General features: G+C 39.5%; 1 protein-coding gene across 2 annotated transcripts in view; it reads right to left on the minus strand.

The window, feature by feature from the left end:
- Window positions 1–1,300: 1,300 nt before the first annotated feature.
- The window catches only part of PLCH2 (phospholipase C eta 2), a 55,029-nt gene continuing 40,385 nt past the window's right edge, over window positions 1,301–15,944 (minus strand). The window contains exons 21-23 of one of the 2 annotated variants that reach the window (XM_052792428.1): window positions 8,002–9,061; window positions 4,371–4,395; window positions 1,301–4,262 (exon numbers count right to left, since the gene is read on the minus strand). In XM_052792428.1, coding sequence (XP_052648388.1) covers window positions 2,657–4,262; window positions 4,371–4,395; window positions 8,002–9,061 — 2,691 coding nt within the window. In that variant the 3' untranslated portion in view covers window positions 1,301–2,656. Of the gene's footprint in view, window positions 4,396–8,001; window positions 9,062–15,944 lie in introns of both variants that reach the window. The other variant, XM_052792427.1, reaches the window with a different exon arrangement.

The raw sequence follows: 15,944 nt of genomic DNA on the forward strand, positions 1-15,944 counted from the left end.
CGTACTCTAGTAAGTTAAATCCAGACCCTGTTTTTTAAAAATTCAAACAACGATAAAAGTTTTGAAGTGCTACATGATACTGCCTTCTGTGAGGTGCATTAATTTAACAAGTATTGCTTAATCAATTAAAGATAAAAATAATCTGATTGTGAAACTTGGTCTTTGAAAAGACACAAATAGGCCTTTTAAACATTAACTTTCTAAAGCTGTCAAGTTGCATGTACTTTCTTGCTTTAAAGATAAAAAAGCAGCAACGCCCCGCAGCTTTGCAGCCCCAAACTAAAGTATTACAGAGTGACTTTTCGTCTAGAGAATGTTAATGAAATTTGCTTTGTGTTAAGACACAATGTGAGACTAATCTTGGCAGATCACACATTCTGCTGCTGATTTACCTTTTTTTCCTTCAGAGACTGCAGTGATATTGTAGGGTTACTTCAGTGCATGTTCCAAACCTTTGTTGCACAAACCTCAAGGGCCTCTCATCCAAATTATGAAGACAAGCAATGAAGATCTGAGCCAGGATGGACAACTGAGAGAATATTTTTAGAAAAAACATACTGAAGACCATTTGAAAAGATTTAACCAGAGAATTAAACCCCTCCCAGCCCCTATCTCCATGTCATGATGATATCATTAGCTACAGTGAGCCTTACATTTTGCTATCTCAGAGTTTAAATGCTTGTGGCCAAACAATACTAAAATTAGAGACCAAGAACTCCTTTCTAGTCCCACAACCCACAAGTAAGCTGACAACCCTTCCAGGAGAGAGTATGAACTAAGCAACATGCACTTTCACTGTGCATTTTGCTGGGACAGGAAGAGAAGATATTTTTGAATTGGACAGGTGAAGAGCAAATTTTTGCTGCAGTATTTTCAGCCAGACTTTAAGCAACCTCAGTGATTGAAACAGGGCTTCTATCTTACTTAGAGAGCTGTAATAGAATAAATTAGGTCCTTGGATTATGTCTGTTTGGCTTCTAATTACATGAGTTCCCCTAGAATTTTCATCTACAGAGCCATCACTGGCTGCCAAAGACAGACATCAGTTTGAAACGATCCACGTGCTCTGTATCACACAACAACAGAATGCCAGTCTCTACCAATACTTGCATGCCTTTTGCTGGACCTGAGAAAATTTGAGCTGGATCTGAAATGGCTACCACTCTGAAAAAGAGTAAAATTAAATGTTACCCACTAAGGAATTTTTAAAACAAGGCAGATAGAATTAACCATGTTTGTATACCACAAGCTTCTAGACAGCATAGAAAAAGTGTGATGTTACAGCTAAAGAGTCAACAGCTGGAAGGTTAAATATGTTTATTTTAGTAGTGTAAGGTAGTCTTACAAACAAAATTTTTAGATTTTGCAATATACACAGAAGAATCATTACAAACAAAAGCAAAATATCCTCTCAATAATAGAGACTCTATGCAGCCTGAAATAAAATTAAACCTCTGTTTCTCTTTAAAATGCATCTCAGTAAACATTCTTCTCCATCACTGATAAAATGTACATCTATAATAAATGACATAATAATTGGGGGGGAGGGATCACATCCCTAAAACTAAAAAGTAAAAAAAATTGGGGAGGAAAAATTATTATTCTGTTTAGGTTGGTATTTAATTCTAAATATGTCCATCTAAAAAAATTAAATATCTCTTTTTTAAAACATATCATTGAAAATTTTGCATGGCAGTGCAATACAGAAATAGTAAAATTCATCCAAAAAGTGCTATATACAGCAGCATTCTTAAAATACCATAAAGAAGGGATGGTGCTGTGTTCAAGAAAAGACTAGCATGCTTTTTAGCCATGTCTGAATTAAAGTCAGAAGATATTCCTGTCTATTTCTAGTAATTCCCTTCCCTCTCCTGCCTCATTCCCACAGATTATATTTTGAGACAAGGAACAGTCACAGTTCAAGTGTGTGCATGTATACATATATGTGCAGACATATATTTGCATACACACAAATGTATATATATATTTATATATATAAACAAGCTTGGTTTATAAAAGCATTGCTTTGGAACATAGTGAGAACTCTTCTTCAAAGAGTGAGACAACATGGATTTTCACTGAAATAAACAGGTCCATGATGGAAGATGGACTTTACTACATTATTAATTCCCAGAGAAGATACCCTCAGAGGCCTCAAGCTCTTCCAAAAAAATAAAACAGAACAGGGAGCATGATTTTAAATCCAGCCTCTTTTCATGGATCCACAATTTGTAAGAGCAAAATTTACCTTAGCAGTCATTAACATCGCATAGATGTTTACCCATTATAAGAAGCAATTACTGAAATTAGTAAAGAACATGAGATTTGCACAGAGCAAACTGCAAATGCAACAAGTGATCACACACAAAGGAGGCCAAATTTGAGGCTGGGAAAAGTGTAACTAAAAAAAAAAAAGGAGGTCAGCTCATCGGGACTGTAAAAATATTAAGTCTCCAATTTCACTTGATTGTTCTATTTCCACAAACTGCTGACAAATTTAACACTCATCTATTCTTTTGGACTCATGATATTAAGTATCCTTACAATCAAGAGAAGGCCAGGAAGCACTAAGCCATACAAGGATATTTGTGCCTCTCGGGTCACTACGTTTTTTGGACAGGAATGTAAACATTGCCTTATTCAGTGCTCCCCAGAACTACAGTTTCAGCATAAAGAAGACTTCTGTGTCAGTATTAAAATCAGTTTGGTTCTTAGGCTGGGATGTAAACACGGCAGGAGAAGCTATATCCATACAAACTGCTTTTGCAACGCTGCAGGCTCCCTCTGGATTTCCTCTCTCCTCGATGGGGCTCCCACTGAGCTGGCCTAGGCTTTGCAGCCGCTGTCTCTCCTGAGCTTGCTTAGCCCTGTTGGCAATGTACCGCACCCTGCTCTGACTGCGAGAGGAAGACCTGCGAAGGAGTCCCAAGCTCTCCCCTTCCTCTTCAGATTCAGTTGGATCGAGACTGATAGGGGAAGTGATGTCATTTTCCTGCTGAAAGGCTGTCAGCTTCTTTAGCTGCTCAGTCAGTTCATCCTGGGATTTGACTGAGGATCTCAGGCCTGAAGAGCGGCGCTGCTCTCGCATTGATCGAGTGACAAAACTCCTGCTGATGCTACGGTATTTGCTTTCAAAAGTGCACACAATATCATCAGAGGTAAGGTCTCCAAGACTCTTGGATTTTGCCTGGTTATTCCCAACCATATCGTGTGCTTTGGATTTGTTAGAAGACTGTCTGAGACTTTCCATGTACAGCCTGCTCCAGGTATGCCTTCTAGGAATGGATGAGAATGCATCCTGAGGGCTCCTGGCAAGAGGACGGGGGCACAGTTCATCTGCTGGCAGCTGGCCAGACCTCAGGTTAGGATTGGATTTGCTCTTGCTCACCATTGGCATCTCGTTACCGGATGTTGTAGCAGATCGTGGGCGCATGCCCTTTCTTATGGCAAGGGGCTCAAAATTTTCGTGACGGATGCCAAGATCTGGAAGGCTTTTGCGAGCTAGATTCGGTAGAGAGAGATCTATCACAGTGTCATTGGAGGACATGCTGGAAGAGGAAGACATGCTGTCACGATGATTGCTGCAGTCTAGCTTGCTCCAGATCCGGTCATTAATAGTGGCATCAAAGTATACTTCTGCTGCTGGAGACAGGCTACTTGGAATTTTTATTAAGGCTGAGGAGTCTGACATCTTCAGTCCTTCACTCTTTGACCTTCTTACTAACATGTAAGAGCTGGTCTGAGAAACAGGAACAGGTAGAGCCTGGGCTTTCTGGAAAGTGTCTGGAAGCAAAGTTGTCTGTGTGCTGTTAATCGCATTGTTTTTCTGGAGTAGAACAGCTGCTGCACCAATTTTTTGCCCTTTGGATTCAATGGTGCTTTTCATGTCTGCTAATACCTGACCTGGTTGGTCATTTTGCTTCTGGCAGTTTTCACCAGGTTGGCCAGCAGTCTTACCAGCTGCCACTACCAGCCAGGCTTTTTGAGGATGCACTGCCAATCCAAGCTGATCTTCAGCTTTACCGCACGCCTGTGTCCAACCATTTTCTTCCTTGAGACGTCCTGCTATGCTTGTCCTCTCATCTTCTTGGACTACTAAACTTGTGTCAGCTGCTCTGGTGACTACCTGCACTTGGTCTTCTGCAGCCAGATTTGTTCTTTGTTCTCCAGTGAGTAGAGATTCTTGAGGCCGGTTGGATGTGCTGCTTACTTCTGATCGAGATTCGGTGGAATGATCAGATACAGACCCTTCTTCAGAATCACTGTAAGGAGTAATGGGTAGAGGGAAGAAAAGGCTGGCATGTTGGTTTTCATTGGCAATAACAGGCTCTTCGGTGATAGTTTCTAGGCTGCATAAAGAAGTGACTGACCTCTGTATTGAGAAATGGCAGACATCTGCTTGGGAGACATGAAAAGATAGGAAAAAAAAGAAACAAGAAAAACAGAGATACGGGGTTAATTAGCTATTACAAATTGCAGTTTAGCTGAACATTTATTCTTTATGTTTATCATTTTGTTTTTAAGGTAGTAATTGCATATATTAATCATGATTTTTAAGATAACTTATGATTTCAAATGCCTGGCTAACAGCGGCAAAAATTTCTGTGCGTTCAGTTTTAGCTGCCCAAAAGCCCTGTTGCTTTCAAAACATCTCAGTCCATGCATAATAGCACCATGTTACTTTCCTGATTATCTTATTCAAACAACAACTGTATCCATCAATTTCCTTGTGTCCTTTGTGTCTCCTCTCATAAACTAACTTTTCTTCCTCCACCATCCAGCACCACTTGAATTGCTCTTCTTCCTTCCTTCCAGCACTCAAACATGTCAGTATATCAGATCATAATCAGACCACATATAATAATCAGAACACCACTGCCCAACCAACAGTTATGATCCCAATGATCCATTACTCAGAAGAGAAGCAGCATAGGACTCCTGGAGCAGATTACAGATAAAATGATCTGTACGCATACAATGGAATGTAGTCAATATGCCTTTTAAAAACAAAACAAAAAATTTAAACAGACTAACTCTGTTTTCCTAAAAAAGTTTGTAATTTCTTTTTCAAAAAACTATACAGATGCGTGGTTCATGAACACCAGGCTGACAGTACAATCCTAAAGAACCACAACAGCCACCAATTACCCGAAGAAAATGCTCCATCCCTCTGCCATGTTTATAAGCTGTACCCTAAGAGCCAAAGCCGTCATGCCAAAAAGACTGTTTCCCACAACTGCAAACCACAATGCAAACATGCATTCGAGAACTAGCAGAGCACCACTGAGCCAGACGACAACCTTAAGAATATAGGAGCAGGTAATTATAAGGCAGGAAACAAACAAAACCCAGGACTACAGGCAACAAGGTGCTTGAATCAGTGACACTCAGTAAACAGTTACCTTTGACTTGCTTGTCCTTTCAGTTCTTAACTAGAGAGAGAGAGTGTGCATGTAGAATAATAGGACAGAACAGAGGAAAAATCCAGTTAATGTAGGGAAGGCAGGTGCAGATAACAGGATAAATTAGTGCTGAGGGAGGGAAGGGAAACAGACAGAAATATTCACACATTTTTGTAGGATCCTAAGAATTTCCGACCAACCAGAGCACTCAATGGCATCCATAAATGGATGGATATTATGTCCATTACTTTGTCACAGAAGAATAAAAAGCAGGTTTTGCTATTGTTCAAGAAATGCACTCCACTGGACTGGGGAATGGAATCTGGCCTCCCCTCCTCCAAAGCCCTCTCCTAATGCTATGGAAAAAAAATCATCTGCATTACCAAAGAATGCCGAGGAAATACCGTGCCTTTCCTTTCAGCACCAGTATTTCCAATCCAGCGTAGTGGCAAGAAGCTTAACAATGGCGACAGCTGTTCAATGGCCTATATTACATTCGTTGGGAGTGTTAAAAGGGAAGAAGGCACGTGTGCCCATAAGCAAAATCCACCGTTCACAACACAGCAGACTTTTCAGTATCTGAAGGAGTATCGGGAGGAGTCCAGAGCTGATCAGACTAATGAGCTCTCCTTCTCCCTATCTAGGCTAGGCCATCAGCATAGATTAAGGCACACTTACAAGGCAAAATGCTGGAAACTGTAATGCTGTTGCCATAAAGGGGACAACTAGAGACTATAGTTTCCTGTCTCATCCTTGTGGCTCTTCCCATCAACAGAATGTTAATTATGAAATGCAGCCATATTAGGCTAACGTTACTGGTTTCCTTGGTTTCTTGGCCCAAGGCACTAAAATAGCAGGCAGATGGGGAAAGCATGCTGTTTGTGCAAACATAGTGTTTGTCACTGGATCATCAGCATCCAGTCCAAGTGACTGTTTCACCATTTTAAAGGTTTGCTGATTCCATGCTTGAGAAGTCAGATGGATTTAATCAAATTTCAAGCATATCACAATATTTATTTAGTGACTTGGGGGGCTGGCGGGGGACCTGGCACTGGTAATGGGAAATGGTTTCATATGTCACACTACTCAGAGCTTATGAAAAGCCTAATGCCAACAATTTGGGCATAGAAAAAGTTCTGCTGCTTTGGATTAATTTCAAGTCATGGGAACCGGCAAACTTCTCCCCTCCCCCTCCCATTGTCCCGGTATTTTCCTAAAAGCTCAAAGCAGATATTAGAAAAAATATGTTTAAAAAAGAGTAAAAAAAGAGAAATGAAGAAAAATTGTAGACACTCAACCAGATTAAATTGATCAAACAAACAGAATATTTTGAATTTCTGTATGAGCTTTTCAAAGAAGCCCACTATAGGTGGGCAGTCAGAATCTGTTACTACAAAAGGAATTACTTCTTAAGAAGCACCAAAGTCACTTAACTGTTCCTGAAAAGGTAACCATCAATGTCCAAATTCCTTGGACATTTAAGGGAGAGGGGGAGGGATTTGAAGAGAAGCTCTTGTAGTCATAGACAAAAGCTGTATTTCTTTACTTCCTCTTCACATTTCTATGAAACAGAGAAAATCTTGTCAAAATCTCTTCCCTTCCCTCCCCTCCCTGCCAAATCAGGATTAAAAAAAAGCCAGTCTCCTTATTAAAATATATACCTCGGTTGCCTCTGTTGCTATTTTCCATCTTTACAAACATACAGTTCCTGAGTAAAGATACAGTCACGAGATCCCAGTGACCACATGCATTTTCCTGGCTTGAAACAACCGTAAAATGCTGAAGCTTAAGCAGGCTTCTTTTAAATGGACGCATTTTACTTTGCAATTGGGAAATGCTAACAGTCCACCTAGCTTGGCTGATGTCAAGTAACATCAGCTCACATACCTTGCTTCTTTATATTGTGCAACTGTGCCCTCAGGTCACAGTCAAATCATATACATAACATTAAGCACATCTATAAATGTTTGCATACTAGGGATTTATACATTTAGGACCAGAATGGTCTGCTATGTTCATAAAGTGTGATCTCCTGAATAACCCAGGCCAGAGAATTCCATCCAGTAATCCCTGAACTGATGGCAGTAATTTTGCAAGTTCTTTGAGGAAGGAACTGGTTTTATTGTTAGCAGAGTGCACATTAGATATCATTTCTGATGTGGTTATCCCTCAATGAAACACAAATACTGATAATGGAAATACTGTTTGTTAATATGGGTTTCCCATATTCAGTCTCTACTTAATGCTCTGGTTTGGATCTTAGAATTTACTTAGTATCATACCACATTCACTAAAAAAAAAACCCCAAGGAAACAAAAAACCCTGAACAAACAATCCAAACATTCATGGACTATTGACAGTTTTACTACTGCAGATGGTTAGCTAGGCATGGAAAGGACTAATCTAAACCAGACACGTCTAGGAAAAAAATAAAATAAAAATATTTATGCAGACTTTTTTTCTGTCATTGCCAAAAATAAAGAAAAAGAGCTCTTGATAGCAAAACAACATACAGGAGCTTCTAAGTAAAGATGCTATGCAGAAGCTGAGACAATGATGTGATCTAAGGTGGAGAAGGGTGAAGAAAATCTGGTCTTACCAGTAAAGAATATAGGGGATTTACTTCGAATTTCCTCCAATTTTTGAACGAACAAGGCGTTCATTTCCCTCTGTAGGGTGCCCACTTGCCTTCGAGAAGTTTCAGACCAGTGCTTGGGGAATTCTGGGCTTCCAAGGCTTTCTAGACTGCTGGAGTTGGAGGATACAGAGCCATTGCTGGCTGCAACCAAGTTGACAGTGCTTCCATACTTGCCACCTGATTGGCACTGCCACCGCTGCCGGGAATGAGCCTTTATTCCATGACATTTAGAGTCAATATTTTTCTTCCCTGGGGTCACAAAAGACTGGGTGCTCCTTGTTAGATCATCGGCAGTTCCAGGGCTGCTGCAAGACTGCAAATCTGATTGCCGCCTGGGCTGACCTTTAACACCCCAGTTTTTTAGCTCTAACCTCTCTTCTCCGGTTATACTGCTATACTGATCATGGTGAAGTGTATCTTTAGCAATAGGCCTGGAAGGATGGTCACTCCACTTGCATTCTAGATCTGGGCTTTCTTTGGAACCAATCATGCATTTCATGCAATTGGTGGCCACTCCAATCCTACCAGAGCTGTTGATGGCACAGCGTGCAAAGACACTTTGCTTCTCGCTTTGGTGCTCCTGAAGCCGGACCCTGTTAGACCTCTGTATGGGTTCACTGAAAGCAGCACCCCCTTGAGCACAACTTTGGCTTTTGGCTTTACGAGAACTATGGGCCTTACCTTTCAACCCCTTGCCATGCACCTCCCCACTGGCACCATCTCGGGGAGCTGGTGACAGAGAAGCACTTTCTGGCTCTTGCTCAAAGCGAGGCTGTGAGGCAGCTTCCACTTCACGGTCTTCACCAGCCCCTTCAGAGCTGTTGTCTTTTGTGTCAAAAGCAATTTCAGGAAAGCCCTTCTTGTTCTTCTTCTGGCTTTTGGTGGGTGCACTGGCTGTCCGTCTCAAGATGTGGCTGCTAAAGGAATGTTTGCGATGGAGCTGACCAGCAGCATGACTGTCCAGAGAGGCCTGCTTTGGATTTCTGAGAAACAGGCCTTTTAGACCTAGAGTTTGTTTGGCCTGGAAAAGTTTAAAAAAAAAAAAAAAAAAAAATTCCTTAATAGAAAATGCAAGCCTCTTCCTTTGGGCGCAGGAACTCACATACAAATGATCAGTTCACATATGCACACACATACAGAGTCTCCTGCCATATTCTTATCATCAGCATGAGAACTAAACCAGAAATAGGACAGAGATTAAAAATGAAAAGAAAAGAAAAAAAAAAAATCAGTAACAGCAGCTTTGCAAAATTTAACATTTTTTTGCTCAACTATGTTTTTAGATAAAGTTTTTCAACCAGGCTTATCTCTGTATTTGTCATAAGTTTCTTACTAGCATATAGCTACTTACAACAAACACTAGATATTGAAAAGAAAAAGTAAAAAACCCAAAATATTTCAGTCTACAAGGATCTAATTCTGAAAGCTGAAGAGTTTCTCAGTGTGTGTTAAAAGCCACAAAGCTTGAGGTATTCATAATGCCACACATTTCAGACTCTTTAAGACTAAAATCAGAGTGCTTCCTTTTTAGCAATACAGCTTTCTGGGGTTTTGGTTTTTGTTTTTGTTTTTTTAAACACAAAGCTCTGTGAGGTATGGGTCAGTTTTCCAACACAATGTGCACACATCTGTCCCAACAGTTTAATGACATGGATATACTGCAGAACCTGGAGGAGACATAGGAAATCAATTCACCACAGGAATCCAAGGATAAATGGAGACTTGCAGATTTGTTGCAAATTTAAGTCGTTTCTTTAAAGAATGTATGCTAGCATTTATGAGATAATTATACAAAATGTAAATCAACCCCCAGCCCCAACTTAAGTTAAGATGCAAGTCTCCTAGATTCCCAAAGTCATCAACTAGAATAGCAGTACTTCTCCAAGGGCAACATGGAACAGTTAAAATAGTTCTGGCTCTGAACCACCTCTGAAGGGACCACCACTGATTACAGAGGGAGAGTACAGAGACCAGCTTTCTAATCTGGGCACCCAAAGCATACGTATTTAAAGTAGGTGGTGTAAATGCTTCTTCTGAATTGCCACAGAGGAATTAGTACAACTAGCTTCTGCACTGTGAATTCACATTCTGTGCAAACTGTGCTCTACTAGGAAATCCCGAACAAGGCTTCTGCATCACACTATAATAAAAATAAAGCAACAAATGCTGCAAGCTTATGTTATCTTAAAGTGTCATTACTAACTTTGAGGCCTTGCCCAAGTTAAGTCCAGCTGGAAAATGCAGTAGTTAAAAAAAATTTAAGCATGTTTTTCGATAAAATAAATCACCTGCAATTTTGTAGACTTAAACGCATTAGGACTGGGCCAATTAGAACTGCTGGTGATTTCAATTAAATTGGAAACACAGAGCTGAATTATCTGCCTTGTGCAGAACATTATACTTGGGCAGAACTGGACATCAGATGTTTTCCTGTTTCTTAAACTGGAGATAGTGATTAGCACTCATACTTTAGAGAAGAAATTTGTGGCATGGAACAGAGGTTCCAGCTCTGGAACAAAACTGAATGCTCCAAGTAAATGAGAAGAAGAAACTGAAAAAAACCCCAAACCAAAAAACACCAAACACAAAACAAGCTATAGAAATGGTGATAATTTTAAAAAGTTGCTTTAAAATCATTTTAATTTTACTTTTCATGCAACATGAGGTAGTTACAGAATTTAGCTGATAGTGACCTTTTAAGCCAAAGAATATTCTTGACTTAAAACAGATAATAACAAATTGGATGTTCAAATGGAGATTTACATTCTTTAGGAACTGTTGTGAAATAAACAGTGGATGTGAGAGTATCATATTTTTTCAGTATAAAGGAGATCAACACTTCAATTGAATTGAGCGCTGTCATGAATAGCACTTGAACTATATGCATGACAAATGATCATCCAATATTTCACTTTCTACCTGTGTGATTACGTTTTGATAATTTCCTACCACACAACACTTATCCAAAGACACTCATGTATGTTTTCATCACTGAAAAAACACACTATAAACAAGTGAAGTTAGTCAGGGTGATAATACAGTACTTCATATACTTCAGTACTTATTTAAGCATTAAACATATATATTCACCATCATAAATCTCCCACCATCATACAACTGATTTACATTTGAAACAGAGAGTTTCAGCATTCCTGTAAAATTCCAGGTGTACTTGCCAACTTTTAAAGCAATAGGCTGATGCCTGATAAAGAGTATGTTGGTTTTGCTCTGTACGTAGAACCTCGTACACATAAATCACGTAAAGCAGAGCAAGAACCATTTCCCTCCTAATCTACTTCTCTTCCTTTGTTCCCTTTATTTCCCAGTTAGATCAGACCCTCTTTAGTACCTGTAGCATAAAGAATTAATAAAAATAGAGTACATAAGCCTATGATTGAAATGCATTGTAAGAAACCCATGATAAAATTTGATCAGCATGCGTGCTTGTTGGCACTTGCCGTCAGTTCGGTTTTCACCCTGTGATGTCACATGAGATCACATTTCTGCAGTGCCAAACAATGGCACATAAATGTCTCATTTAAATTACAATGGTCTATCTTTCACCCCAAGATATTCAAGTACGTGCTCATGCATTTCAAACTTTGCTTTGTAGGACTTAATGGATAGATATTAGCTGCACTGTACAGTAAGCTGTACAGGAAGCTGTTCTATTCACAAATGTCCTGCACAATCTGCCATATGGGATCAAGTTTTATTTGTCTGACACAAAGCCCAGTGAAAGCATTCAGAATATTATTTTTATAATTGACTGAAGTGTGAGGAGGAGATGATTAAAAAGAGACTTAAAGTGGGCTTTAAAAGTATATACAGGATAAGATAAAGAAGGTAGGGATTGATTTTTTTCCCATACAAGGCAAAGAAAATGTAATTTAAATATTAGTAAACTTTCTGTGAGAGCCAGACTACTGAACAGTCTGCTTGGATCATTGTGGATTCACTTTCACTAGAAAGCTTCAAAAGGAGATTATGCATTTGTTAAGGAGAGAAGGGAAAAAGCATTCTGCTCCAATGGATACAAGTTGGCAAGTACACGAATTTATTGCTATAAAAATCAGACAACGTAAATATTTGCAAAACCCAGAAAAAAACTGTCATACACACGCACACAAATAATATCCAACAAAAACAAAAGCAAAGCACTGATGGAATGGGTGACACTCAGTGCAGGGGCCAAGGTATGATTCTAGCTTATTTGGTGCATCTTTGTTAAGCTAGCCACTATTGCTTGAATCAATGGAGTGATTCAAGAACCCAAAGACAAATTTGGTTAACGTAGGGAAAAAAAAAAGGTTTAAAAAAAAGAAGAAAAGAGAGCCATTTTGATGTAGATCCAGAACATGTGCTTTCAGCTTCTAGTCCAGATTTTACAGGACTATTTCATTCTTTAAAGCAGGCTTGAAAAACAGCACAAGAGGCTTTCTCACAATTTAGCGAACAATTCACTGTTAATGTTCTTTTCCGTGTGAAAGAAGTGCATTATAGTACACCAGAGAAAAGGCAGTAGAGGTAGAGACTCAAAGAAGAGAGAAGGGAAGGGTATAGAACGACTTTCATGCTGGATCTGCTTCATACATAGAGGGCTCTCTGGCTGATCAATGGCCCAACAGAACTGACCAAGTCAAACGTTGCAATTCACGTTACATGAGTTGAAGAGCTTCAAAATGCAAATAAGGAAACATTGATGCTAATGAAGCAACTAGTTAGAGGCATGCAGGTGTGTGGTGGTGGTCACTACACCTCCCTGAGACAGGAGGGGGTACCTTCAAGGCGTCTAAAAATGCTCTGCTTCTAAAAGTAGACTTTTTTGACAAAGAGAAGCCCACTGAAATCACAAACAGACAGAGTAAAGGCAAAATAACAGTGAGGGAGGATCTCAGAGATATGCACATCTAGAAAACCGCAAGAAATTCTGCAATACATGGATAGACTACAGAAGAGACAGAGACAAAGAAAAGAGTCTCCAGGAGATAGTGCAACCTAAAAGAGATTTCAGTTAAACACAAGTTAAGCTGAAAAAAAAAAATCTAAGACTGCTTTAGTAATGTCAAGCTACTGAGCAGGTAGAATATCTACATTTAGAAGAAAGCCCCAAAAGGTTAGTGCTTGCATTAGAATATCTGGATTAATAAAGGATGGGTAAATCCAGGCTGATAACTGTGGTGATTTTTCTGCCCATAATTAGAGAGGGGAAACAGAGAAATAATTCTAGTTTTAACAGAACTTTGTTAACTGAAAAATCAAAGCAGAACATGATTCAGAGAGACCAAACCAGAAAGGACTCTGTAATATTTGTTCCATATTTTCAGTAGTTTTAATTAAAAATTATAAATTACCCCCCCCTCAACATACAAGCATTCCTTCCAAATCCTTGTATTTTAATCACATCAGTGCACAGCACCAGCATCTTAACACCAGCAAACCCAAAGAGACTGCAAGGATAATAAGAAACAATAAGGGATGTCTAATAGACACAGAACATGAAAAAGGAATAAAGCAATCAAAAAAACAAATCAGTGCAGTAGATTGGAAGCTAGTGGATAAGGACAGGGAGGAGACACCATGATACACAAGGGTCTTTTAGTTGTTTAAAACACTTACCAAAAAAAAATCTAAGGTCCTCAAAATAGCTGCCAAGTTTAAATGGGCATGCTGCCCTACTGCAAATTATAACTATCACCAGCCAGTTACTCATGAAGAAGCCAATCAGAGCAAATAATCATGAAAGGCTAGGTAAAGGAAGGATTAAAAGAGAGATAATGCATTGCAATATTGCCAAAGGAGATTTGAGGTGAAAACTCTTAAAACATTCACAAAGACTATGAACATTGTCTCTTTCATGAAACACTGCTATCCAGAGCAGTGACTTGGAAACTGATGAAGTTAACGAATCAGTGATTAAGGCAGGCAGACCCAGTTTGTCTTTCATTTAAATATCCCATTTGCCAGTGGATACTAAGCTACAGACTGACTTCCAATGAAGGATACTGAAATATTTGGTATCCTTACAATAGTACTGAGAGAGCAGTGCAGAGGACACCACCTGAAAGTAGCAAACAACTGGAGCTTCATGAATGCACACGACACTGGGAAGAGGAGGAGAATGTGCCTATTCTCCATCCTTTTGACTAAGAACAGAACAGAAAAGAAGAATTCACAAAAAGGATGAGTAGGGCTAGTCAAGGCAGTCATCATCTCTACTGGATGCATACAGCAAATAGATGCCTGCTTTCATTAAAGGACACAGGTGAGGGACACAGTCACTAATCAGAACAATTCAATTCCCACTGGCCTCATGCCCAAGGCTGAGCTATCTGATTTTCGTGGTACAATCATGGAGAGTTTGATAGAACTATTCAAGAATGAGCAATAGATCTGGACACAGGAACTCCAAAGTTCATGACAAAATTCAAAGCTGTTTGAATCAGTGCCAATGCATGCATCCAGCAAGTGACTGTAAGGTTACTGAGACAGTAATCTTACAGTCAAAACCACCCACAGTCAAAACAGGCATGACTTACATCCTGTACAGTTCCCTTGAACCCAAAAATATAGTCAAGAAAGATCTTAGCATTGAAATGTTCAGCCTGCCATCACTTTTCCCTGAAGCCTGGGACTAAATGACCATTTTACCATGACCTGGGTGCTAGCCTTTGGTCTGTGACAGGTCCTACAGTCTGAAATTAAACACCGCTCATCTGGTGTGTCCTGCTCAGACCAACACCAACAACCTCTCTTTCACCTAAATCTTCTAAGGTCTCTTGCTCAATAGAGCTAAATTTACACAGATTCATAATGCCATCACAGGGGGTTTCAGGCACGACTCCTAGCCCTGTCAGGATGAAGCTATACCTGCCTAAAGGTTTTGCATTAGACATCAAATAAAAAAAAGCAGGAACTGAGCTAAAATGTCTAAAGTGACATCCTTTCCAGAAATAGCCCTTCTTCCTATAAATACAAAATGAAGCTTTCCTGGGATTTATCTCTGTTTCATCCCACAAGGGTTTGGATTAAAATCTAGCAGTTGAAAAAGCTGTTTTCCTTTTTAAGAATTGTTTTAATTCCTCTTAATGAACAGCACCACAAGTAAAGGAACTCACGAATTCCCAGCCTATTCAATGCCGCCTCCTGCTGTCACGGTGCTGATTTTACAGCTTGCTACTACAGAAAGCTCAGCCGGTCATTGCGAGTGGATATAAACTGGTTTTGAGATTCTAAAGGCACTGCCAAGACACTTAGCCACCTGAATTTCATTGAAATTAATACCATAGAAGGAACTAAATCCAGTGCACTGTGAGGAAAGAAGCTGTCTCATTTTCAGCTGGCCTAGGAAAAAGTTTGAAGTTAGGGCTTTACTTTCAGCTTGGAGTTACTCATGTGAATGTAGATATAGCACCCAGATAGTTGTATTTTTCCTGCATGTGAAGCAAACACACTCTTAATAACAGAAAAGCGGTGAAAATAAGTCCAACAACTATTATAAGGATCATCTTTCCTCTGCATTTTAAGTGTTATTATAGAAAAACCCCAAAGCAAATAAGCCTTAAGAATTTAATTAAATGTAAAACGTGAAAGCATCAGGCAGACAGAGCCGTTATAGAATAAGCTTTTCAGGCAAGAAGCACTCGTGCTTCAGGTGTATAACCTTTTGTTCAGCAAGGTGCACTTAGTGTACTGGACACAAGCAGACTTATTTATATAAATGTGGGCATGCTGCAATGAAATAACCTTCCCTATGGCTCCCTCAAAAAGGCACTGCAAGAATCTCTTTTTATAACGTTCCCTACAATTTGCCTTTATCTCCATGTATATTCAGAAAGATCTCAGGCTACCATGGCAATCACAGAGATGAAGTTTACTCTAGTTGAACAAATACGTTAGCTTGG

Source organism: Harpia harpyja, chromosome 7 (genome assembly GCF_026419915.1).
Source record: "Harpia harpyja isolate bHarHar1 chromosome 7, bHarHar1 primary haplotype, whole genome shotgun sequence".
NCBI lineage: Eukaryota > Metazoa > Chordata > Aves > Accipitriformes > Accipitridae > Harpia > Harpia harpyja.